The 24005-nt window shown below is 51.5% G+C and overlaps 1 protein-coding gene across 1 annotated transcript in view; it reads left to right on the top strand.

Annotated features, from left to right (window-relative positions):
- Positions 1-24005, top strand: part of XDH (xanthine dehydrogenase) — a 57710-nt gene that overhangs the window by 4692 nt on the left and 29013 nt on the right. The window contains exons 2-14 of the mRNA XM_021697708.2: positions 1685-1742; positions 4473-4569; positions 6025-6133; positions 9277-9403; positions 10345-10406; positions 13413-13481; positions 13798-13884; positions 14933-15074; positions 17381-17473; positions 18043-18194; positions 19236-19329; positions 20671-20780; positions 22929-23113. Coding sequence (XP_021553383.1) covers positions 1685-1742; positions 4473-4569; positions 6025-6133; positions 9277-9403; positions 10345-10406; positions 13413-13481; positions 13798-13884; positions 14933-15074; positions 17381-17473; positions 18043-18194; positions 19236-19329; positions 20671-20780; positions 22929-23113 — 1385 coding nt within the window. The remainder of the gene's footprint in view (positions 1-1684; positions 1743-4472; positions 4570-6024; positions 6134-9276; positions 9404-10344; positions 10407-13412; positions 13482-13797; positions 13885-14932; positions 15075-17380; positions 17474-18042; positions 18195-19235; positions 19330-20670; positions 20781-22928; positions 23114-24005) is intronic.

The raw sequence follows: 24005 nt of genomic DNA, 5'->3' as shown, positions 1-24005 counted from the left end.
GAAGATTAGGGACCGTATGGAAAAGGACCTTGGAAGGCAGCCTAGGGAACTTGATGTTCCTGGCATATGTGGGAAGTCAAGGAAGGCACAGAGCAGGGGACTGATGTGATGAAAGCTGAGCTGGAAGACGAGCAAACAACAGCTCAGGGGGAAGGCAGTAAGCCAAGAGGCTCTTCCTGCCATTTCCAAGCAATGTGATAGGGATCTTTATTTGTGCATTTATCTCTAAGAGAAAAGAAATAGCTTCCCGTGTGAACTTTGTACCCAGGACTTTGAACAAACCGGACTTGTGGGGTGTAATCTTGAAGGGAAACTAATTTGATTTTCTATTTTCCTTTAAGCTTTTGTCAGGGGGCAAATTCTGGCAGTTTTATGACTTTCTGGATTCAATAAAAAAATCCTATGGTCACTTCTGAGTTTCCATACACAGCCTCAGGTCAGGATAGAGAGGTGGGGTTAGCAAAAAAGTTCTCATTTAATCAGTGCTGGTGGAAGATACCTTCCCACCGCCGGGAACATTCAGTTGCAAGTCTCATTACACGTGGGATGTGCTTTTCTCTGGCCAATGGCCCTTCCTCAGCCTCCAGTTCTGGGAGGTCTGCTCCACACAGACTCTGTTGGAGGTCCCAAGCCTTCTGTAGTCAGTGTTTGGGGGATGATTGAAACACCTCCATGTCAGCTCTCTCTCTCTCTCTTGCATGGCCTACACCAGGTCCATAGCCAACACTTCACATCCTCTGCCCTCCCGGACTCGGGGAGTGCACACCAATCCTAACACTGCCATTTCTTCTTCGGCTTCTCTGGTAAGCCTATCTCTAGCTTTTAGATATGCCAGACCACCATATGCCCTGTCCTACTAAGGCTGTGTGTTAGCTTCACCTGTAGGGCTATGGAAGCCCCCTCACGAAGGTTGAGGGGTGAGGCAGATACCTCCTTTCCTCAACCTTAGGAAGATGGAAGACTCATAGTGCTGCTCTCTCTAAAGAAACTCTTGTCACATATTCTCTCTCCTTAACCATCCCAGTCACCCAAACCCTATTACCCTTCATAACATATGATGAGTATTCGTGGTGACACAGGTTTTTGTGGATTTCCTTTGACTCTTTGCATTGGAAACTGGCACCTGACTTTGTAGACAAGCTTTCCATCTTATTAAATAAACCCTTTGTGGACTCTCAACCAAATGGGTTGTGATTTCTCCTCCATGTCTGACATGTGTCATGTTGTTGGCTCTGGTAACCCAACACTTGGAATACTCCGCTGTGAGCACAGGCCAACAACCACCCCTCTATTCTCTGAGAATGTACATGCCAGGGGGCACAGCCAAATATCTGCATGCTGCCATTTTAGCTGTCCCTGGTGTGATCCAGCAGCTGGAAATGAGATGACATGTTTGATTTGAAGGGGGCTCTGTCTGGGTCAGCCCAATGTGCAGGGTGCAACACCTGAGCCCTCTGGGGTGGGTCCAGAGCTGAGCACTGAAGTGGAAGGTCAGAATTGGGGAATATCAGCATGTACACAGTTCAGCTCATAGTTAGTATGTTCATTCTTATGGAATTGTCAAGAAAAAGACCTTCATTTTCATGATACATTGAGCACATCCCTATTAACTCCACAAATTCTTGGGCGAGACAATGGCTAAGTATACCCAGGATACATGTTTCTTTTCTTTTTGTTCTTATAGGTGGTGGAGAAAAATGCAGATCCAGAAACAACCCTTTTGGTCTACCTGAGGAGAAAATGTATCCTGACTTTGGAGTGGGGGTGTGTGGGGGGGCAGTGAGGACTCATTCTCTAGGCCTTATGTCATTTTCTAGTGACTGTGGGAGGCCGTGCAATGTGGAGGACAAAGCCCTGGAGTAGGGCTATAGACCCCTGCTAAGACCCCTGCATCTTAGTTGTAGCTCTGTCACTCAGCACCTGTGTGACCCTGGGAAGTCTTTTGAGCTCTCCAGGTATAAAATTATCGACCGTCTATTGAGAGGATTATTTTTGATGTTTCTTAAGATCTCTTCCAGGTAAGACTCTAGTGATGCCAAGGGTTAATCCCGGGCCTGTAAAATGAATAGCTGTGAAAGGCCCTCATTAGCCCTGGTAAACTCTGTGGCCATTGCTGTCAGGAGGAGTGGGCCTTCCTCAGGAGATCTTTGCTCATCCATAAAGGGCTTCCTAGGGAATCTTTCCAGTTCTGTGAAGGTGGAAGGAATGTCAGAAGAAGGCATGTTTGTTGGGAAAGGACGCCTGAGTGGGGAAATGCGTAGAGGTACCTTCCATTGTGGAGATGGCAGGCACTGGGAGGCAAGGGACAGGGGACTCCTGAGCACTTATTGTACATAGGTGGAGTTCAAGGTGATTTTCATGGGTGATCTCACTGATCCCCACAGCAATTCCTTTGACAGAGGAGGAAGTGAGGTTGACTCATGAGAAGGGACCTGCTTCTTGCTTGTATTCTGGGCCAATCCTGGCAGAGCCCGGACTAAAGCCTAGAGCCATGCTCTTAACCTTCCAGTCATACTGGAAACTCTTCAGGGTTGGTCATTGGGATGATGCTCATCCTGACTTCTGTTAACAAATCCCTCTCACTCCTGGAGTTAGGGATGGTCTGTGGCTCATGCAGGTCCCCTATTTGAGGACAGCAGAGTATTGTTTCAGTACCCACAGAAACAAGCCTGAAGTCCATGGCCTTCCCTCTGGTTCACTCACCTCTTACCAGATGGTGTCTGGCTCCAGCATACTTTGTCCTGGATTTTCCATGGAGAGGGCAAGTCCAGAGTTTCACGGCCCATGAACCCAGTGGCTCTTTTGCAGAGGTGGAATCAGTCAATAGGATTGGGAGACTGCACAGAACTCCACTGCTAGGGGGTCTGAGAAGAGAGGCACATTCTCAGAGATTGTGGACACCAGTGGTAGTTTTCTGATGCAGTTTTGAAGGCCCGAAAGCCTCAGATAATCCCAATCATAGCAATTGCTAGTTTAAAGGTCAAATCTCAAATGAAAACTGAAAGTTTTCATGGAAATGAAGGTCAGGTGGCTTTTTGTGGACTGTGGTGAGAGTTCATTTCTGAGAATTCTGGAAAAGAGGAAAAACCCCAGGCTTGACTTCTACACCGGCTTCCAAAAAAATCCCCCGGCTAGAAGATGTTGCTAGACTTTGGGCTATTAAGTTGTCTGAACTACTGCTAACTGCAGATATTCTGATGAGTCAGAAGAATTGCTTAGAATATAGGGAGCTCTTCCCAGATGTGTTTTAGAAGAGGGAGCCACAGGGTGAAGGAGGAGCCCCCAAATCTGGAGTCAGATGATTGTGTCTGGGCCCTCCCACCAGGTGAGCTGAGTGACCGTGTTGTCTTGCTGGGCTCACCTTACCTCCTGGGCCTCAGTTTGCTGTGTTTTGTTTTAATCTGTGGGGAAATAGGAGCTCCTGCCCTACCCGCTCCCGAAATTATTGTGAAGATCAAATGGGTCCACAGGTATAAGTATTTTTCAAGTATAAGATGCTATGTCATTGTTTAAAGACTAATGTCCAGCATATTAAAGGTAATAAGTAAATATTTCTGAAATGACTGAAGAATCAAACCATTCATGGCTATCTAGAATTTGTGATGAATTTTCATTTCATTTTGCAAATGTGGGAAGCAACCAGCAATAATGACCTCCATCTTCAGTAGAGAGCCCGATGGCTCAGAGGCCTGCAGCCTGTGGGAAGAGCAGGACCAGAGCCCGTGTGTCTCAGGGAAAGTGCAGTGCTGCTCTCTAGAATAATCTAGTACTGAGGCACGTTAATAGACTCAAAGTTATCAGATTATTTCTGCAAGTACATGTAAGAGATGGCTCCAATCCTGCCCCCCGCCGACCTCAAAGATTATCTTCATTTTCATTTCTGGTCACATATCCTATGGGTGGGTATTCAAAAGCCCCTGGTCCAACCCTAATTTTGGTTCCTGGACTTCATCAACCCAAAAGGTCCAAGGTGACAAGTCGGGACTCAGTAGGTCCCAGAACAGATCAATGTCTCTGTCTGGCCCAAGTGGCTTCATTGTGCACCCAGCTGCGGTGACATGAGGGCTGCCCCGTGTGCAGGCCTTGGAGGTGCCTGATTCACCTGCCCAGTGAGACCATGGGGTTGGGAGCCTCTAAGACCATGGCAGGAGGACCCCGATGCCAAGAAACATCTCCAGGATTGGAGAGCAGTAGGACTCCAGTCCTGGAAGATACTTGGGTGCTGTCCGATGGGACCCTGATGCTTTTCGTCATCTGTGCAGTGGAGATGATCCCATTCTCTGCCTTCTGGAGCGCAGTGCAGACTTTCTGGATGATGGGGCCATGTGGGTCTGCTGCCTCCCTGTGTTGAGGGGCCCGATCCTGTGTGTGGCAGTGGATGGTTCTATACTTCCAGCTCTGCCCACGCACTTCCCAGCAGCCCAGCAAAGACTCTTCTGTGAATTCATGTTCCTTAACCCCCTACCATCCAGTGCAGCTGAGCGGGACCAAGCTGGGCTGTGGAGAAGGGGGCTGTGGGGCTTGCACCGTGATGCTTTCCAAGTACGATCGTTTCCAGAACAAGATTGTGTATCCTTTGCCCACTGGCTGATTGTCCATGCGAGGACTGTGAGGCAGGGGTCAGGTTGTGAGTGAGTGTGTGCATGTGTGTGTGTGCACACCACGTGTGACCTTTCTAAGATCCAGACTCATTTCCAATCCCATGAAATCCTTCAGTCAGTCTCCACTGCCTTCAGGAGAAAGTCCAATTTCTGTGCTTAGTGCTCGGAGCCCCTCACGGCATGCCCCATCTTTCCTCTCCAGCTGTCTTTCTCAGTGGGCCCAGCACTCCATCCTTGCAGGGACAATTGTGAACTGACACTCTCTGCCTACTCATTTCCCGGTCTTTGTTTTTTTTAAGATTTTATTTTATTTATTTATTTTTTTGAGCAAGAGAGAGCACAAGACGGGGTAGGGTCAGAGGAAGAAGCAGACTCCCTGCTGAGCAGGGAGCCCCATGCAGGACTCGATCCCTGGACTCTGGGATCATGACCTGAGCCAAAGGCAGTCGCTTAACCAACTGAGCCACCCAGGCGCTCCAGGACCCTGAGATTATGACCTGAGCCAAAGGCAGACGCTTAACCAACTGAGCCACCCAGGCGCCCTCCTGGTCTTTGTATAAGCTGTTGCCCAGGTCTTGAATGTCCTTTCTTCTAGGACTTCTCCACCTGGCTAACTCTTGCTAGCTCTTTAGGACTGGGTAAAATATCACCTCCTCCGGGAAGCCTTCCTTGACCCCCAAGATTGGGTTAGGTACCCTATGTCTGTGCTGGTCCCACAGTACTCTGTGCTCAGCCCTCCTGAAACAGTCACCATAAGCTGTTTAAATTGCATTTTCACACTGGCTTCACACATTTTCCCAGGTTGACCATAGGCTATTGAAGAACATCTTACTCACCTTTATTTCCTCAGCCCTCAGCAGAGTGCCTGGCATGTGATTGGCCCTCAGGAACTGATATTGCTTGTATAAGTGGATAAAGGGTGAATAGAAAAATGGACATCAAGAAGCTCTGTTTAAGGGGTTGCTGTCTCATGTTTCCTGGGGATCACCCCCTCCTTTTTCCCCCACAGAGGATGGGAGACAAAGGGTGAGAGCAGAGGAGCAAAAGTGACTGGAGGTTCTGAAATTGAAGAGGCTAAGGAAGGGCCCTGCAGAGAGAAGAGCAAGCACTGGGCCTGGAACCTGCCAGAAATTTCCTCTTGACTCAGCCTCCAGGGTCGGGCTGAGTATTGCGGTGGCTGAGGGTGACCCTGGCCCCGTGTTCCAGCTTGGAGGCCCAGTGCCCCACAGAACTCTGCAGGGGCTTGTGCCTCATTGGGGTGGGCGGAGCTTCCTTTGTTGCTAGCCCAGAGGCCTGGGTAGACAGGCGAGGACACCCATGGAAGAGCCCAGAATGTAATGTAGAGTGGGGGGTCGTGACAAAGCATCTCAAAGTCTCCGATGGCCCGAGTCAACAACGGAATGACCTTAATCTGGGGCTTCAGCCACTTTTCCGCCAATGCCTGCCTGGCCCCCATCTGCTCTTTGCATCATGTTGCCGTGACGACCGTGGAAGGCATAGGAAGCACCAAGTCGAGGCTGCATCCTGTGCAGGTAACTGGAGGCAAGGGAGGGTCATGCCAGGGCTGCAGGCTTTTTTGGGCTGTGAGGCTGAGTGTCACTGCCTGGACAGGAGGCACTGTGGTCCAGCCACCTCCCTCACCTCCACCCGGGGTGGGGTGGTGGGGGCTGTGAGGCAGAAAGATGAGGCCCTGAGCCTGAAGCTCCCTCCTGTGGGAGCGTGACATTGCATGACCCTGAGGGAACCATGAGGTCAGCCAGATCTGGTGGCCAGGGCTGGCCGGCTATGCCAGACCTGGAGGAAGAAGGGGCAAGGGACTGCCTCACGCAGCCCCTCCCCCCCCCCCCCCCCCCGGGGGGCTTGGGAAACCCCCCCCCCCTCAGGTTCAAGATTCCAAATGCTCTGTGCCCTTGATTAAAAAGCCCCCCTACTCCCTGCTCCCTCAAATGGTAATCCCATTGCTCCTCTGGAGTGTCACCTGCAGGTAATATGGACGTAGGCCTCCACCCCATTAACATGGAGGTTAGTAAGGGCTTAATAAGAGGATAGAGGTGTCGGAGTGTCTGACCAAGGCTTTTTTTCTGATGGTATCAGGCTGCCTGTCAATGGATTGAAATTAGGAACCAAGAGTGGACAGTAATCTGGGAGGTTTTGTGGAGAGAATCAGGATACTCTTAGGCAGCATGGCAACACATGGAAACAGAATATTGTGGGAAGGAAAGGCCATTGTTTCCAGTGCTTTTCGTATGGGGAAACTGAGGCAGGGGGTCTTCCAGACATGACAGTCACAGAAGGTGCCTGAGGCAGGCCTGTCGGCCACTTGAGGAGACCTGTTGCTCAGACCGTGCCTTCCTTGGGCACCTTATGTGGGTGCCGGGCCAGGGCCTCGGGCTGAGCCAGGGGAGGGGAGGGGCGGCTTGAACGAGTCCTGTGAGGGTCACAGCACGTAATGTGTCACCTCTACAGCTTCATTCCTTAGGCAGCAGAAGGGGAGATTACTAAACTTGTCCAACCTGCAGGAGATGTGAAAGGGTTAATTCGGGCTTGGAATTTGAAACAAGCAGATGAAAAGACAGAATAGTTTAAACACAGGGACCGTATCTGAATAATCCACTAAACCCCTCTCTTTCCAATGGTACAGATCCTTACTCTGCACGCACTTGTTCTGGCCTCAAGTAACTTGCAGAGCCAGATCCTGCTTCTCCTCGTCCACTGGTTTTTTTCCTTGTGGTTCCTAGGACGTGACGCTTTGCTCATGTTCCTCCCACCTCCAGGCTGGTGCCCGGTGCTGGCTCTGGGCCTGCTGAGTTCCTAATTGCTGCAGCGCTCCTGGGGCTCAGGCCGGGTCCCTTCCCCTCTCCCTCTGCACACCCCCCCCCCCCGCCCCCCCCCCCCGGCAAGTTCAGTACCATCTATGGGCGAACAGCACTCCCATTTGTATCTTCAGCTTTGACCTCTCTTCAGAGGTTAGATTCATATTTCTAACTGCCTACTTGACATCCTATATGGATGTCTGTCTCAAACTTCCCAAACCCTATTTTTTCCCCTTTCTTCCCCAGTCTTCCTCCATCTGAGTCAATGGCGAAAGCATCCACCCAATTGCTCAAGATAAAAACCTAGGAGTCACCTTTGATTCTTTCTCTCCTGCACCATACCCAATCCATTCAGACGTGGTGTCTACTTCCAAACCCTACGATGAAGCCTTCCTTTTCTTTCCTCTGTTACTGCTTGGTCTGAGCCACCATCCCCTCTTGCCTGGACCACTGTGTCCTGGTCCCCATTTCTACTCTTGTCCCCTGTAACCTACTCATTCCCTACCCACAGCTAGAGTAATTCTTTTTTTTTTTTTTTAGGAGAGAAAGAGAGAGCAGGGCAGGGGCAGAGGGAGAGGGAGAGAGAACAGGGCAGGAGCAGAGGGAGAGAGAGAATCTTAGGTAGGCTCCGTGCTCAGTGCGGAGCCTGACATGGGGCTCGATCTCATGACCCTGAGATCATGACCTGAGTCAAAATCAAGAGTTGGACACTTAACCCACTCAGCCACCCAGGTCCCCCTAGGGTGATTCTTAACAAACATAATTAGATCATATACACTCTTCCCTGATCCAAGTCATGTTATTAAATTCAACTTAAAAGTCACCTCTTCAGAGTGGCTGTTTCTGAGCACTCCTAAGTGACCACTGGTCACTCTGGGTCCCATCAGCCTCTACTAAATCCCTACATAGCATTGACCTCCACCTGGAATTTTCCTGTTTCTTTTGTCAGTATTTCCCCTACTAGCTTTACGAGACTGGTGATCTCATCTTTCTTCTTCATTGTTCTGTCTCCAGTGCCTTTACCATGCCTGGCACAGAATAAGTTCTCAGTAAATATTTATAAAATGGATGAACATATATGTGAGGCACTGGAAATATAGTACTTTAGCAATTTTACTTAAGTACCAAGAGAGACTCCCAAGAGACAAAATAATAATAATAATAATAAATATGGACCTGGAGAATCTCTTGTACTAAAAATCTTGCAGAGTTTGAATGACAATTCTGTGACATTCAGTGCATATGGCACATTTCCAAATTCTTATGTCCCCATGGACTCCAAGTATTACCTTCATTTAAGAATGTAGTGATATTCTAGTTTGGAAAAAAAATGCATTCATTTGGTTCTTAATAAATGTTGGTTGTGCTGGATTGCAGGCTAGTGTATTAAAAGAACATGAGACCGCTCTTCCATTCACCATGTGTGTTCTTGGCTAAATCTCTCAAATCTCTGGGCCCACTTCCTCCTCTGTCCAATGCAGAGAATGGAGGGTGAGAAGCCCTTCTGGTTCGAATGGTCACTATTCTTTGAAGAGACTTTCTTATGAATAACCAACATTGGTTGACCATCTACTATGTGCCAAGTATAACAATGTTAAGAGTTTAACATGAATGATCTCATTAAATCCTTACCACAGCTCCAGAGATAAGTCCTAGGGTGGTCGTCACCATACAGGTGAGGAACCTAGGGCTCCAGAGAGGCTTGGTGACTGGCCAAGGCCACCGTGGGCACCAGGACTGACTTCATGCAGGGGCCGCTCCTCCACCCTGACGGTTGACATGGACGGGCTTCTGCTGTGTCACCTAGAGAGCCTGACAGAGCTTCTGCCAACACATGGGTCTATGTCGTCTGCCCCTTTTAGGAGAGAATTTCCAAAAGCCATGGCTCCCAGTGTGGGTTCTGCACCCCTGGCATCGTCATGAGCATGTACACACTGCTTCGGAACCAGCCCGAGCCCACCATTGAGGAGATTGAGAATGCCTTCCAAGGTAGAGGCCTTGAGGCACCGCCTAGAAGGGGGAATAGCAAACGGGGCTTTGTGGAGGTTAGGGCAGGGCCAGAGTGGAAGCCAGGAATGGGCTAGGAGGTTGAGGCACTGCCCTTTGGAGGAAAGGCTCAGGCTACCCCAATGTGGTGGCTCAGGTCTGCTGGAGCTGAGCCCTCTCTTGGTCTGAGGAACACCTGCACGGTTTGGAGACCTCTGGGGTCTCCTGCCTTAGTGTTCATCTTCCTGAGGTGTCCTGCGCTGGGATGGGGTGGCACTGGGAGGTTGGCGCAGGAGGAGATCATTTGGGAAATTCCACAGAGGTTAGTCACATGGCTCCCTTTCTCCTCAGCTTGTGCTGGAGCAGGATTCTGCACAGGCCACATAATGAGGAAGGTGGCCATGATTCTGAGCCTTGGGTAGGAACGGGCTTCTCACTTTGCCTTCTGTGAATGGGCCCAGGAGCCTGGACAAGGTGTCTGTTCCTCTGGATTGAACAGACTCCGCATCCATTCACCATTTCAATTCATCATTTATTCAGTTAGTTGTATTGAGTCCTACCATGTTAGGCATTATGCAAGGTACAAGGGACACAGGGATGCCCCAGGGGATGAAAGACAGTCTCTACCCTCAAGGAATTTGCGCTCTGAAGGGGAAGAGAGCTTAGAATGTGGTTGGATGAGCTCACTGCTAAGTCTATGACCAGGCATCATGGGGGCGCTCAGAAGAGGCACCTGATTCAGTCTGGGCAGTCCAGGGAGGCTTCCTGGGAGAAGTGATACAGGAACACAAGGAGGAGGACAGGGTGTTCAGGCAGAGAAAACAGAATAAGGAAACCGAGCGTCTCCCTGAGTCAGAAGCAAAGTCACAAACCCGTCCCCTGCCCTGGGGCCTGCGCTCACAACAGCTTTTTGTCCCCCCGCCCCCCGCCCCCCACCCCCCCAGGAAACCTGTGTCGCTGCACAGGCTACAGAGCCATCCTCCAGGGCTTCCGGACCTTCGCCAGGGTAAGTGGGGGCCCCCCTGGGGGGCTGCAGCCCTGCTCCTAAAGCAGTAGCACTCGGGAATCCCAGTTGGGAGGGAGGCCCGGGGCCTCTGGAAGAAAGAGAAGAAACCCAGCCTGTGGGTTGTCCTGCTGTGGGTACCTGGCGTCAGGCATCGGACTCTGCCATTCTTAGGCGGAGGGTTCTCGGCAATAGCACGAGGACTGTCCTTCCCAGGAAGGCTGGCTCCCAGAAGAGGCGTGCGGTCCAAGAGCTAACTTCCTCCAGGCATTCGGGTCTGAAGCGCTCCTGTGGGCCAGGTGTTGAGCCTGGTGTTAAGTAACAACCCAGCCCTCAGCACCTGAGCTTCTCTGTTCCTCCCCGAGCTGCTGTCTGCACTTGGCACTCTGTGGGGCTTGTGAAACTGCTAATTAGATCTCCAGTTTGTGCATCCCTGCAGTGTTTGTATACCTCCGAGGGAGAAGCCACAGCCCGGCTCTGCAGGGGCTGCTTACACACACACACACGCGCGCGCACACATACACACGCACGCACACGCGCACGTGCACACACACGCACACATACACACGCACGCATGCACACGCGCACACACGCGCGCAGACATACACACACACATGCACACGCGCACGTGCACGCGCGCACACATACACACACGCGCACACATACACACGCGCACACGTGCCGCACACATACACGCACGTGCACGTGCACACACACACACACACACACACGCCATCCGGCAGGGAGGACAGAGGGCTGGCCTCTCCCTTCCTGGCTTGTCTCCCCAGATTTCACCTGATTCTCCAACTGGGGCAAGTTGACCCTGACTCCAATCAAACTGTCTCTTCTCAGTTTGACTCTGGGTTGAGGGGAGAGTCACAGACACCTGTGTCTGAAATTTCACGGACCTTTAGGGCTGCTACCTTCTGAAAAGGAGTGTTGTATCCAGATGACCACAGAGGGTGGAGATAGGGATGGGGTCTACAGGGAGGGAAGGCAGCACATCCCGCTGAATGCTCACTGGAGACCCCCCAAGGCCTTATCCGGAGCCTCTGCACTCTGACTTTACACACAGTTCTAACAAACCTGCTTAGCTCATTCTCAAGCCCATAGCACACATTAGGAAGGTGAGGAGGGTTTGCTAGAAGGAGGTACGCTGTTCACAGCAAGAAATGACGATGTCCATCTAGCAGCAAAGAATGGCATGGAGGAACTGTAAAAATTGTCACAAGCCTAGTAGTCCAGGCTGCTGAGAAAAGGAGAAATCTCTCCAGGGGAAAAAAACCAGCCTTATCCAACATCGGTGGATAATGAGGGCAGTGACCCATTATTGTATGTCACAGTAATTTATGTCATGGACGTGTCCATGAATTATCAAGAAAAAAGATCTAAGGAAGAATGTGCTGACACTTTATCTGGAAAATGTACTTCTGTGAAATACGTCCTTCCCCACAAGGACTGGGTGAGTGAGGCTGATGGCTTGCTGTACGTGGGTTCCCTCAAGTCAGGTGGGGTCTGGTGAGTCCCCTGCATCACCTGTCTCCAAGAAGAAAAGTGAGAAGAGACACTAGAGGAACTTGATTTCTCTCTTCCTTTTTGCCTAAACACAGAGGGTAAGGGCAAGGCAGTGGTGGGAAGGTCCAAAATGGACAGAGCGCTCTGAGACCCAGCGGCAAGGCTGTGAGTGCAGGAGGGGCCTGGGGTCTGCAGGCAGGGCAGCATGTGCATGGGGGCCGAGGCACGGGAGGCTCCTCTCCCCATGACAGGTCTGACAGTGCTTTCAGATTCTCAAAGGCCACCCTTTCCGCCTCCATGGCCCTTTGAGGGCTTTCCTGGGCACATTAGTCGGGGGGGGGGGGTGTGTGACTCATCCCTTGGGAAATGTGTCTCCTGTGATTCACGGGCAAAAGGGCTGCCCCAGACCTGCTTCTGCAGGAACTGGCCGCCTTGGACATGGGCTTGGAGCCATGCTGGGGAGTTTCTCCCACCTTTGCCTCTTGGCATAACTTCAGGATTCTGGAGTGTCTCCCAGATCCTGAGCTGAGACTCCTGCCTTCTTGGCACAAATCAGTCAGGTGACACACCACTTCCCCACCGTCAGCGCCTCGGTTCTGGGAGGCAGCGATCTGAACTTACTCCATGCTCTGCCTCTGGCACCCTGAGAGGTCCTGAACCATTTCTTTCCCAGGAGTGGTGGTCATTGGACCTGTATGCTTCCTTTAGCACAGGGTCACAGTGAGGAGGGAGGAGTGTTTAGTCTTCTGGCAAGAAGCATCTAATAGGTAGTGATGAGGTCATCTGGCACACTGGCTGGAAGCCTCTCTGAAGTCAGCACTGGTCTTGGACCTGCTTGGAAGGAGCCCCATAAAGACTGGAGCCTGGAAGGAGCCCAGCCAAGCCCCTAGAACTTGACTGAGGCACATGCCGAGAGCACCCGTGGGGATTCCTTTCAGAGAAGTTTCCTAAGGAGGAAGCCCTGAGGGGGGGAAATGGCATAAAGATATGTTTTGATAAAGTAGGACTTAGCTTTTATAGAGAAGTCTTAGAGAGAGAGCGAGACCATGAACGGCGCTGGGAGGGGCAGAGAGAGAGAGAAAAAGTCCTGAAGAGGCTTCACACCTAGCACAGAGCCCGACTTGGGGCTTCATCTCACACCCTGAGATCATGACCTCAGCTGAAATCAAGAGTCCGATGCTTAACTGACTGAGCCACGCAGGCACCCCTACAGAGAAATTTTCTTAAAATTAAATTTTCCTGCTGCTTCCAGGAGAGATCCTATTTGTTTATTCATGAGTTGCTTAGTTTCCATCAACCAAGAAAGGGAAAGTGGTTAAAGCAGAGGTCTTACGTCCATGCAGACGTGAGTGGGATGGGGAGTGGCCATCTGCTGTTCCCACTGATGCTGGGGTAGGAGCAGAGCTAGATTTCACTGGATAGTAGTGACTATCTTTAGCTTCTGTGAAAACTCGTTGCAAATATTTTTTGTGTGAATATTTGTCATCTCTCTAGGATGGTGGGTGCTGTGGAGGAAGTGGGGACAACCCAAACTGTTGCATGAACCAGAAGAAAGACTCCAACGTAAGTGGGTCCTCCTCTCCTTGGAAACCTGGGGGCCAGTCTCAGATCAACGAGGCAATGGATTCTTTTCACACTCCGGACAGTGCAGCCAGAAGAGGGAATGGTTATGCCCAGACCGTGAGGGTGATGAATGTGCAAGTTAGCCCTGGGTCCTCTGGCAAGACCTCCTTATCCTGCCTTCCAGGAGCTTCCTGGCCCTCCACCAAGCCGGATGGGGGCTGCAAACAAGCTCACTTGGACAAGGGGCTGGGGAGGTCCTACAGGACATTTTAAAGGAGGAGATACGGTATCACCCAACTGTTCCGTTTTCTAACAGGTCACTCTCTTGCCATCTTTATTCAACCCGGAGGAGTTCATGCCCCTGGATCCCACCCAGGAGCCCATCTTCCCCCCAGAGTTGCTGGTAGGTGATGCCCCAGGGAGAGGCCCAACTCAGTCTCTGTGCCAGGAGCCTCTGGAGACCCGCTTTATTTCATACCAGCTGGGACCTTTGTGTCTTTGTCCTTCCTCTGACACCCAGAGGTCAAGTCCCTCTGTCACATACTCCCAAAGGGACCCCCACTTCTCTTACACATGTTGCTCTGAGCACAGAGAGTGGATCTCTCTGGACTCTACTCCATGTAGAGTAACAGGTGCTTCAGAAGCATCTGCTGGTCTCCTGGCTAAGTTGAACATAGAAGTCCCCAAGCAACCCATTCTCCTCTCTGTAAGCAGTCCATTTATTTAAGACAATCAAAGAAACAAAGCTGTGCTCAAAGGGCACAATCCATGGCTTGCTGCTCTGTTTTAAGGACACCCTCACACGCACCCTCTCACTGGGACGATGCTGCTCCTTCACTCCGACATTTATGGCAAGGAAAGAATCAAGCCTCTCTCCAAGTTCTCAAGTGCAGATTCCGGGGGGTGCTGAGCACATGAAGACAGCCTAGTGAGTCCAGTGGGCCAGAAAGAAGGGCTTGGCAGCAGGCCACCAGCATATCTTTCTCTGGATGGTGCAACCTTGGAAAAACTGTCAGTTTGATCTGGAGGTTTTCTCTCCCAGCCCCACAGCACCCCTCACACACTAGAACTGGCCTCTGTTGCATTCTCTCCTGACACCTTCCTTTGCCACCTCTGCCCTGTCCCACACCTTGTCCACTGCACTTCTGGGGGATATTGGGACGAGGGGGCACTGCTCCGGAACCCAGGCTTTCGGTCAGGACAGTTCAGGTTGCCTTGTGGCAGGTGAAGGTCCCATCACCTCCTAAAGAGTAAGCGAGATAATGTAAGAGCCACAACACATCCCCTGCCTCAACACGAGGACGTTGCCCTCCGTTCTCCCTGGACCTGTCTCTTCATTCTGAATTCGGTATTCAACAAATCGGTAGGAGAGTTGATCCCATTGCAGACTTCAGTATATCAGGAAATGGCGGTGGAAAGGAGACAGTGCGGTAAAAAGCTACATTTTCCAGAGGCTGAAAGATGTTCCTCGGAAGCAGCTGCGTTTTGAAGGCGAGCGCGTGACCTGGATCCAGGCCTCCACCCTGAAGGAGCTGCTGGACCTCAAAGCCCAGTACCCCGAGGCCAAGCTGGTGGTGGGGAACACGGAGATCGGTGAGAGCCGGGGCAGCCCTGCAGCCTGCCCGGGGCCAGTGGACGGGGGGCAACCCCTTGCTGGCCATGTGTCCTCAAAAATCTTGCTTCTCCGCCCCTGCCCTCATTTCCCATTTCACATATCGGGGCTGTTCTCAGGCCCGAGGAGACCCTTGCTGACTCTCCATAAGCACATAGAGCACCTGCTCTGTGTCGGGTACTATGGGAGGAGCTGGGGCAACAAGATCACTTGTCATCATTCCTTCCCCGAGTATCTCCCAGTCTAAGAGAGGAAGGAGTGTTGGGGGTCACATGTCTAGGCTGGTGCCTGACAGACATTAGGGGTTCCCCCAATGTCATTCTCTTGCCCCTCCCTTTTTCTAGGGGTGATGTGGCCACCTGCCTGTTGGTGCCACCACCTGGGACATGAGGCTCACCATATGCAAATGGGCCAGGGAGACTCAGGTTGTGTTGCTGTCCTCCCGGGTGCTCAAAGGGACAGAAATCCATCCATTTCTGGAGCTGGCTTGGCCCATTTCCACTTTGCTGGGTCCCGAGTCCAGTGAGGCTCCGAGGAAAGGATTGTGGTGTAGCCAAGCTCTGCCTTAGAGGACCTCTGGTGTGGGGGGACTTGACACGCTTTTAAGCAACCACAGGCAGTCCTTTGGGAGACTCTTGGCTCTGGTTCTGGAAGGAGCCCCCTGGGCCCTGGATTCTTGTTAGATCTGTAGACACAGAGAGGAGGGCCTGGCTTGGTTCCAAGCTGGTGGAGGACAGAGTAGGCCCCGCCCTTGTGAGCACAGGCGCAGGACCGAGACCCCAGCTGCAGAAACATGACACACTGGGATGGCACGGTGGCAGGATGGAGATGTGCCTCCAGTGATGTGACCCTGATAGCCTGTGTGGCCGTGGCCCTGGGGTCCAGGGTGGCATGAGTTAAAGTAGAGAATGACTGGCTGGAAGAATTTTCGAGCTCCTTTGACCCATGACATGTTCTTTGCCATGGGTCACATAACATCCTGGACCCAATTAGATTCTAATGGAAGGGAATGAATCCACAAACATTTTGTAAGCTTCAAGTTAGCAATAGCTTCTGAAGACCACTCCATCTGTCTCACCCCTTCTCCCTTATATGTACACCCAAGAGTGTAACTAAACACTGACAACCAGGCAGGGGGCTGGGGGAAGCAGGCCTAGAGAGAGCCTTGTAGAGGGGCGGGCAACCTGCATTCTTTGTCCTGGGAGCCCATATTCAAACAGGCCAGACTCCTCAAAGCCTGGACCACCCATTGGAGACTCTACACAGCACACGAGAGGGTGGGGAGGACACAGACTTCTCTTTGTGAACCTTCCCATCTGTAGCTCTGTGGGAGGGGCTGGGAGAGGTGCAGAGCTAACAGGGTCTGAGGACCAGAGGTGAGTCTGTTCACAGAGCTCTCTACCTTGACTAGCCGAGAACAGAAACCGGATACAGATGTGTGGTCCCGCAGAGCCATGAGCCTGGAAGAGTTGAGGCAGACGCTGGGGACCGAGGAGGCAGATTTGATGTTCTCTCAGTTTTCCTTTTTGTCTGAATGCTAGACTTTCATGTTATTATTACTATGATACCCCAACCCTTAAGAATTGCTCACAGACTGAAACATGCCTGTTCTTAGCTGTGTAATTTGGGCAAGAACCTAACCTTCCTGTGCCTCAGCTTCTTCATCCATAAACAGAAAATCAGTATCTCACAAGGGCTACTGTGAGGATGTAATGAGTTAAAATATGTAAAGTGTTTCGATGGGTTCCTGACATATTTTAGCATGCTGTGCCTTCGTATATTATCCCCTCCGCCCCTGCCGCACACACACACACACACACACACACAAATTCAAGTTCATCTCATTTGAAACGAAGAATCACGTCAGCGGGGCCTATGGTGGTTCCACGTGTGCTGAGTTTGTTCGTGACAGGATCGGGTGTGCTTTCCTTATTGAAGAGCAGAAATCGTTGGGAAGGTATTGAAGACACAAGCAGAGAGAGCTAAATGAAAAAAAAATGAAGCTTTTTTGAGTAATAAAAACATCAAAAGACCAAAAACACCAAAAGTTCATCTCATTTGAATTCTGGTAGGGTTTTTTCTTGGGAGGGAGAGAAAGACACAGTGTTCAGGCTGATAGTGTGGAAACCACACTGAGCCCCCATATCTTGTCCCCCGTGCCTGCTAATCCTGAGACCCCCACAGAACATGATGCAGTTGTGAACATAGATCCTGCATGAGTGGCGGGAAAAGTGCTGAGGCCTGCCTGGTAGGAGCCTCTAACTTCAGGTTTCTTGTTTCTCTCAAGGCATTGAGATGAAGTTCAAGAATAAACTGTTTCCTATGATCGTCTGCCCAGCCTGGATCCCTGAGCTGAATGCAGTGGAGCATGGACCGGAGGGTAAGGAGAGGTGTGCCTGGAGCCCCTGGAGGAAGGGGCTGGGGTACTGGGGATGGGTCACATGGGGTGGTGGGTGCCAGGGAAGCCTCCCTGCACGGGGAGAAGGGGACCCCTTCATTGCCTTCGTCCACTGAGCATCCATGGTAGGGTGCCGGGGGCAAAGGGGGGCTGTGAGATTTTCAGTAGTCATTCTCAATCCTACCTACACATTAGAATCACTCCTGGGGCAGGGGGTCAGTGCGGGGAGGTCTTGGGGGCTTTTTTAAAAAAAAGCCAGGACTTCACCCTCAGGGATCTGATTTTATTGAGTTAAGAACCACTGGTTTAGAGAGCAGTGCATTCTGGTTGTAGGATCAAGAGACATGTGGTTGAGTCCTGGCTCTTACATTAGCTGTGTGGCATTGGGCAAGTCACTTAACCTCTCTGGGCCTTAATTTCCTCACCCATATAAGGATGTGAGATCTGGTCCAGCCTCACTCAGGGACCAGTAGAGTGTCCTAGGAGCTGTGTATGAAAGTGTTTTCTGAGCTGTGAAGGGATTCGCTGTTATTCTAAGCTTGTGTTTCCAGGTATCTCCTTTGGAGCCTCTTGCCCCTTGAGCTCTGTGGAAAAGACACTGCATGAAGCAGTTGACAACCTTCCTGCCTACAAAACAGAGGTGTTCAAAGGTGTCCTGGAGCAGCTGCGTTGGTTTGCTGGGATGCAGGTCAAGTCTGTGGCGGTGAGTCCTTGTTTGGGGGCCCTCAAGGCTCAGGGCACGAGGCCTTTTGTCAAAAGCAGGGGGGGGGGGAGATTGCGGAGGGGACTAATCTGGCCTCTGCTGAAGACCCAGCAGGCCTCAAACTTTAGTGCTTAGAAATGCCTGGGATGCTTATTAAAAATGCAGATTCCTGGGCCCGCTCTCAGAGATTCTGACTCAGTAGGGCTGGGATGGAGCCCGAAAATGCTTCTGATGAAGGTGGCCTGTGGGTCGCTCTGGGAAGCATGCACGGTGTGACTCAGTCTTTACCCCTGAGGTTGGCATGCCCACCCTGTTCCCGGACTCGGCGAGGCTATCAGCAAGTGGATGAGATAAGTTAGGGAGAAGCCAAATCGGGAGGGGGACTGCCTTTCAGAGTTGGGGGAGAACCAGAGGCGGACCCCCCCGCCAACCCTGAGAGGAAGGAGAGGTCCAGCCATTGCCTGTTCACAACCAAACTTCAGACTAGTCCCAAGTTCCCCGTTTGCTAATGGTGTTCACACACCCGGGGCCATTGGAGGCTCACGACAGCTGATAGTGCTGGGTGGGAAGCCACCCCTTCCATTTGGTTTGGTTGTTGTTTTCAATTAGAACAAAACCAAAAAGCTAACAGCCCACTCCCATTCCCTCACCCTACCCCAAGCATCTGCCACCTCTGATTGTGGATCAGGAGGCAGAAACTCAGAAAGCTCTACTGAGTTCCCCAGCTCGGCTGGACTCTACCTCCAGGAAACACTTGCTTTCATTGTGTAATAAACCACCTCAGCTCTTTCAGAAAAAGTTTGGGTGAAATTGAACAAATTTAAAGGAGCTGACCCAGATTACTGACTGGTAAATTTCAGAGCAGGGATCCAATCCCAACTGTTCGGATCCCAAGTTTTGCACCTTGTTCTGGATGCCTGAGTGTGGCTGGCCTTGTGCCTTCAGCAGGTGTCACCCACGTGCCCTGTGGTTGGGAGACAGTTGTGAGAGCAACCTTTTCCTGGGTGGGCTGGGCTCTCACACACTCTCCGCTTGTTCTAGTCCATTGGAGGGAACATCATCACCGCCAGCCCCATCTCTGACCTCAACCCTGTGTTCATGGCCAGTGGGGCCAAGCTGACCATCGTGTCCACAGGTGAGCTACGTCATGCAGAAGTCGGGACTGAGGGCCAGGTTGGGGAGAAGTCTCACAAGATAGGTCACTTTCTGGAGAGATAGAGCCCAAAGCTCAATGACCCGTCTGTCCTAAGGTTCAGATCCCTGGAAACTGCAAGGGAGATGGACCCAGGTTGGGGGTCAGGAGAGCTGGACCATGTCTTTATGAAGAATTCACAACAGGGTCTATCATGCAGATCCTTACCTGCGGTGTGCTAGAGCTGGGATGCACAGGCTCGCCGCTGTAAACTGCTGGATTTTTAGGGAGTCTGTGTGTTTGTTAAAATGGCCACTATTAAAAATTGAATTATATAAACTTACAATAGAATAAATTACATTAAAAAGCAAGGTAGTAAATACTCAAAATTCATCACTTTCTAATTATTTGAATCTATTTTACTATTGCCCATGCTCTTATGGTTCTTCCCCTCTGTTCTACCTGTGGAGTGGAAATGCTATATAACGGTGCATCTTGCTTGTCTGAGGGTCCCCGAGACCACCCCCAGGTTTGATGACTCATAGGAGGTCAGAGAGGACTCCCTGGACTCAGTATATCGTACTCATGACTATGACTTATAAGTGGGAGAATACAAAGCAAAGTCCGCTAAGTGGAGAAGGACATGGGGCACCGTCTGGAGGAAACCAGGCACAGACTTCCAGAGCCTACTCCCAGTGGAGTCACACGGGACACACTTCATTCCCTCAGCAACAAGTTGCATCATGATAATGCATGTGAAGTACCGTCTGCCAGGGAAGCTCTTTGGAGACTGAGCACCTAGGGCTCTTATTGGGGGTGATCATGGAGCTCTGCCGGGCATGAACCAAAAGTCCAGACACCCAGAAGGAAAGCAGCCGTTCAGCATACACCATGCTGTTTGTATGAACAGTTTAGACAGAGTGAGTCATTCTCCCCAGGGAACGTGGGAACTCTGCTGAAATCCAAGTTTGCAGAGGACAGCCCCCGGCCAACCTTGTGAGCAGGATTTTCAGAGGATAGCAGGCCTGCTGTGTCAACTCCTTGCTACCCTCTTTCCAACGTCATGTTCACTGATGTCACCCTGATAGCTTGAAATTAGTAGCAGGAGTATTGATACTGTAGAAACTAGCAAATCCTACAAGTCAGGGCTGCCCCCTGCCCACACACAATTGTTAAACATGCACCAGCACATCCTTGAGTTAGGATTTCAGATGGAAGATCTTGTCCCCAGCTGTGCCAGAAACTCCCTCTGACTTGTGGGCACCAGAGACCAGGATGGGGAATTCACCAGTGGATTGTTCTCTGCTTTCTCACATTGGCCGCTCTGCTCTGGCCTCCGTACAGGCACCAAGAGAATGGTTCGGATGGACCACACCTTCTTCCCTGGCTACAGAAAGACCCTGCTGGCTCCGGAGGAGATCCTGCTTTCCATCGAGATCCCCTACAGCAGGGAGGTGAGGTGCTCAGGTGCATCCCGAATCACTCTTACCCAGGCTAGGCTCCAGGCGAGGAGACCAGAGTCGGCCTTGGGCACCAACCTTAGCATCTCTCAACTTTAACATTGTTTCTGAACTTTGCCTTTGACCAACCCTATTTCTTTCTGGACAATGAGGAGTTTCAGGGTAGGGGGCACGGGGTGTGCCATGGACTGTGAAACCGACAGCTAGACAGGTGATCCTGAGCAAATCGGGTCTGCTTTCTGAGCCTCAATTTCCTCTTCTGTAAAGTGGGCACAGTGTTACCCACTGTGCAGGTTACTGTGCAAATTGAAATCAAGAATTCATAAGGTTCCAGGCAGATGTCTGGGAGCCAGCGGGGATCCACAGCTGATAGCTAGCAACACGGGATCCACAGCTGATAGCTAGCAACACAGTTTCAAAAACACATCCAGCTGTGGAGGTCAGAGGAGATGGGTTTCCATGCTGAGTGGAGAAGCTGCCTGTGTCAGGCCCTCACATGCTGATGAGGTGTTTATTTCCTGACCTTGCTCTGGGTTGGCTCGGTTGGATTTCTGCTTCATGGGCAGTTTCTCTGCCCTGTTCAGGCAGGTCTGGGCATTTCTGGCTGTCTTGCTATTGTTCCTTGGGGGCTACGGTGTCTTCACCTGGTTCGGTTCTCTCCTCCCTCAGCAGCCACACATTCTGTAATGGGCCTTGTAGAAAGGTGATCTGTACGAGGCCGGGAACCCAGCCGTAATGGAGAGTATTATGGGTCTCACCCCAGCTAGTGCTCGAGCGAGTGTTACAAGGCATGTTTGCCCTGGCTGATTTTGGCCTCCTTAATGAGAATGCTAATGAAATTAGAGCCATTTCATCCCTGAGGTGGCTTCTTCATGATTTCCTAGCTTGTCCTTATGGACCCTTTTGAGCAGTGATTCCCAGAATTTTTGTATTTCATGGATCAGTACATTTTTCTTTTGTTTAATTGTGAGTTGGGGAAGGAGGGGGAAACAGGCATAGCACTGCCCAGTTTTTATTTTGCCAGATAGGGACACTGACAAAAAACCACCTCATAAAAGAAAGGAGATTTCCATACCCAGAATTAGGAAGGATTTCTCAAGAAAGAACAGCTGCCAATCTGCTACTGGCATTTCGTGGCAGCCCAGCGGAAACGTCCCCTCGGACCAGCATGGTCCCGGAAGTGAGCAGCTAGAACCTCTGTTCCACAACCAAACTCGAGCTCTGGGCTCACTGTCCCAGGGCCATGTTTGACATCAGGAATCTGGACTAGCTTTATGATGGGGGGGGGGGGAGTGCCTGTGGCTTCTTGGAACAGAAGAAGCCTGTAGCCATTTTGGGCCTCCACAATGGGCCTCCTTGTGCTTTCTCCAATAAGCCTTCCCGTAAACTTCTACCTTTGATGTTAATCAGAATTTGGGGTGAGTTCAGACCTCGAGCAGAGCTTGGCCCACGAAGGGCTTGATATCAGAGGGTTCTTACCTGGAAAGTAACTCACACTCCCCTCCTATCCTGCAAGAGAGGGCCTGGCTTGAATCCAGGGGGAAAGGGATGTTCAAAGCACCAAGGTGGCTATTGTTTCCTAGTGTGACTCATTCTTTCGGGAAGCGAGGTTTCTAACCGTAGCCAGTAGACCCGTGGGAGGCACAAGCTAGAGGGAGCAGGTGCGCTGGCAGCCAGCTGAAGGTGTGCTTCCAACACCCCCTGGCTCTCGTTGCACCTGCTTGAGAGACGGTCAGGCCAGCAGAGGTTTTGGCACAGCCCGAGAGGCTGGGTGGGTTCAGATGCCGGGCAGCAGGATGGGAAGGTGAGGGACTGGGGCTCTCTGAGGAGCCTCTGTGAAACCGTCTTTCCTCTTCCCAGCTGTTGGCCGAGAGCACCCCGTTCTCCTTTGTCCTTGACTTTCAATTTTCCTGACTACCAGGGAGAAATCCCAACCCTTCTCAGCTTCCGGGCATGTTACCTGGAACTTCTGAGAATGTGCTAGTCGGTTCCGCCTGGATCTTTGAATCCTCCCACCGGCCCCTTGCGGGTTTGCGATGGCGTTGTCCCTTCAGCCTGTCCTGTGTCCCCATGCTCCAGCTTCGCCCGCTGTGGTCCTCGCCAGACAAGGTGGGAAGCAAGAGCCCTTCTGTTCTTTTTTAGGGTGAGTATTTCTCAGCATTCAAGCAGGCCTCCCGGAGGGAAGATGACATAGCCAAGGTGACCTGCGGCATGAGAGTCCTGTTCCAGCCGGAAACGGCGCAGGTAAAGGAGCTGGCCCTTTGCTATGGCGGAATGGCCGACAGAACCATCTCCGCCCTCAAGACCACGCGGAAGCAGACCGCAAGGTGAGAGCTCCCAGCAAAACGAAGCCAGAAGCCACCGCGGCCGCTCCGACTGCTAGTACTGCTAGCGTAGCGTAGCGTAGCGTAGTGTACACCTGCCTACCGCTATCACCATGGTTACCGCGCTGCTCCGGCTACTGCTGCCCCCTAGCGGCGCTAGCGTTATGGCTGCTGCCCGCGTTGCTACGGCTGGTCCCGCCGCTGCTGCAGCCACAGCCGCCGCTTCTACTACAATTACTACGGCCAGGGCTACTCCTCTTGTTACCGCTCCTACTCCTCCCACCGCTCCCGCCGCTGTTGCTCCTGCTCTTCCTGCCACCGTCACTACCCTGACCAGGAGCCCCCCGGGGCTAACCGCTGCTCTTGCTGTTGGTACCGCAGCCAGTATGACTTCTACTGCTATTGCTGCGGCTAGGCTAGGGCAGCAGGTGACCACGCCCTGCCCCGGCACCGTCCGCTGTAGTCCGCACGATGACCGCATGGATAAATAAAGCCTCCCTTTGGAGTTTGGCTCCTTGGTTCCAGTTCCTGGCTCGGGCACTTACCAGCTGGGTTATGTAAGTGCAGTTACGTAACCTTCCCATGCCTCAGTTGTCTCGCTGCTGAAATGAGTATACAAATCTTCCCTGGTGCACTTTTAAATTGAAATGAAAAGTGATGTTTCATATAAGGCACGTAGGACGTTGCCTAGTGCCTATGATGAGGACTCAGTAGATTGTATTATTATTTTTGTGGTGTTTTCCTTACTGTGTCTCTAAAGATGAGGACACTGAGGCTCAGGCAAGGAACTTGCCTAAAGTTACAAAACTATAAGTATCTGAGCCAAATTTGGAAACAAGGTTCATATGCCTGTCACCCTGAGCATCCCATCCCATACAAATGATTCTGAGGGCTG

Source organism: Neomonachus schauinslandi, chromosome 10, assembly GCF_002201575.2.
Source record: "Neomonachus schauinslandi chromosome 10, ASM220157v2, whole genome shotgun sequence".
Taxonomy (NCBI): Eukaryota; Metazoa; Chordata; class Mammalia; order Carnivora; family Phocidae; genus Neomonachus; species Neomonachus schauinslandi.
This window is presented reverse-complemented; position numbering and strand designations above follow the sequence as displayed.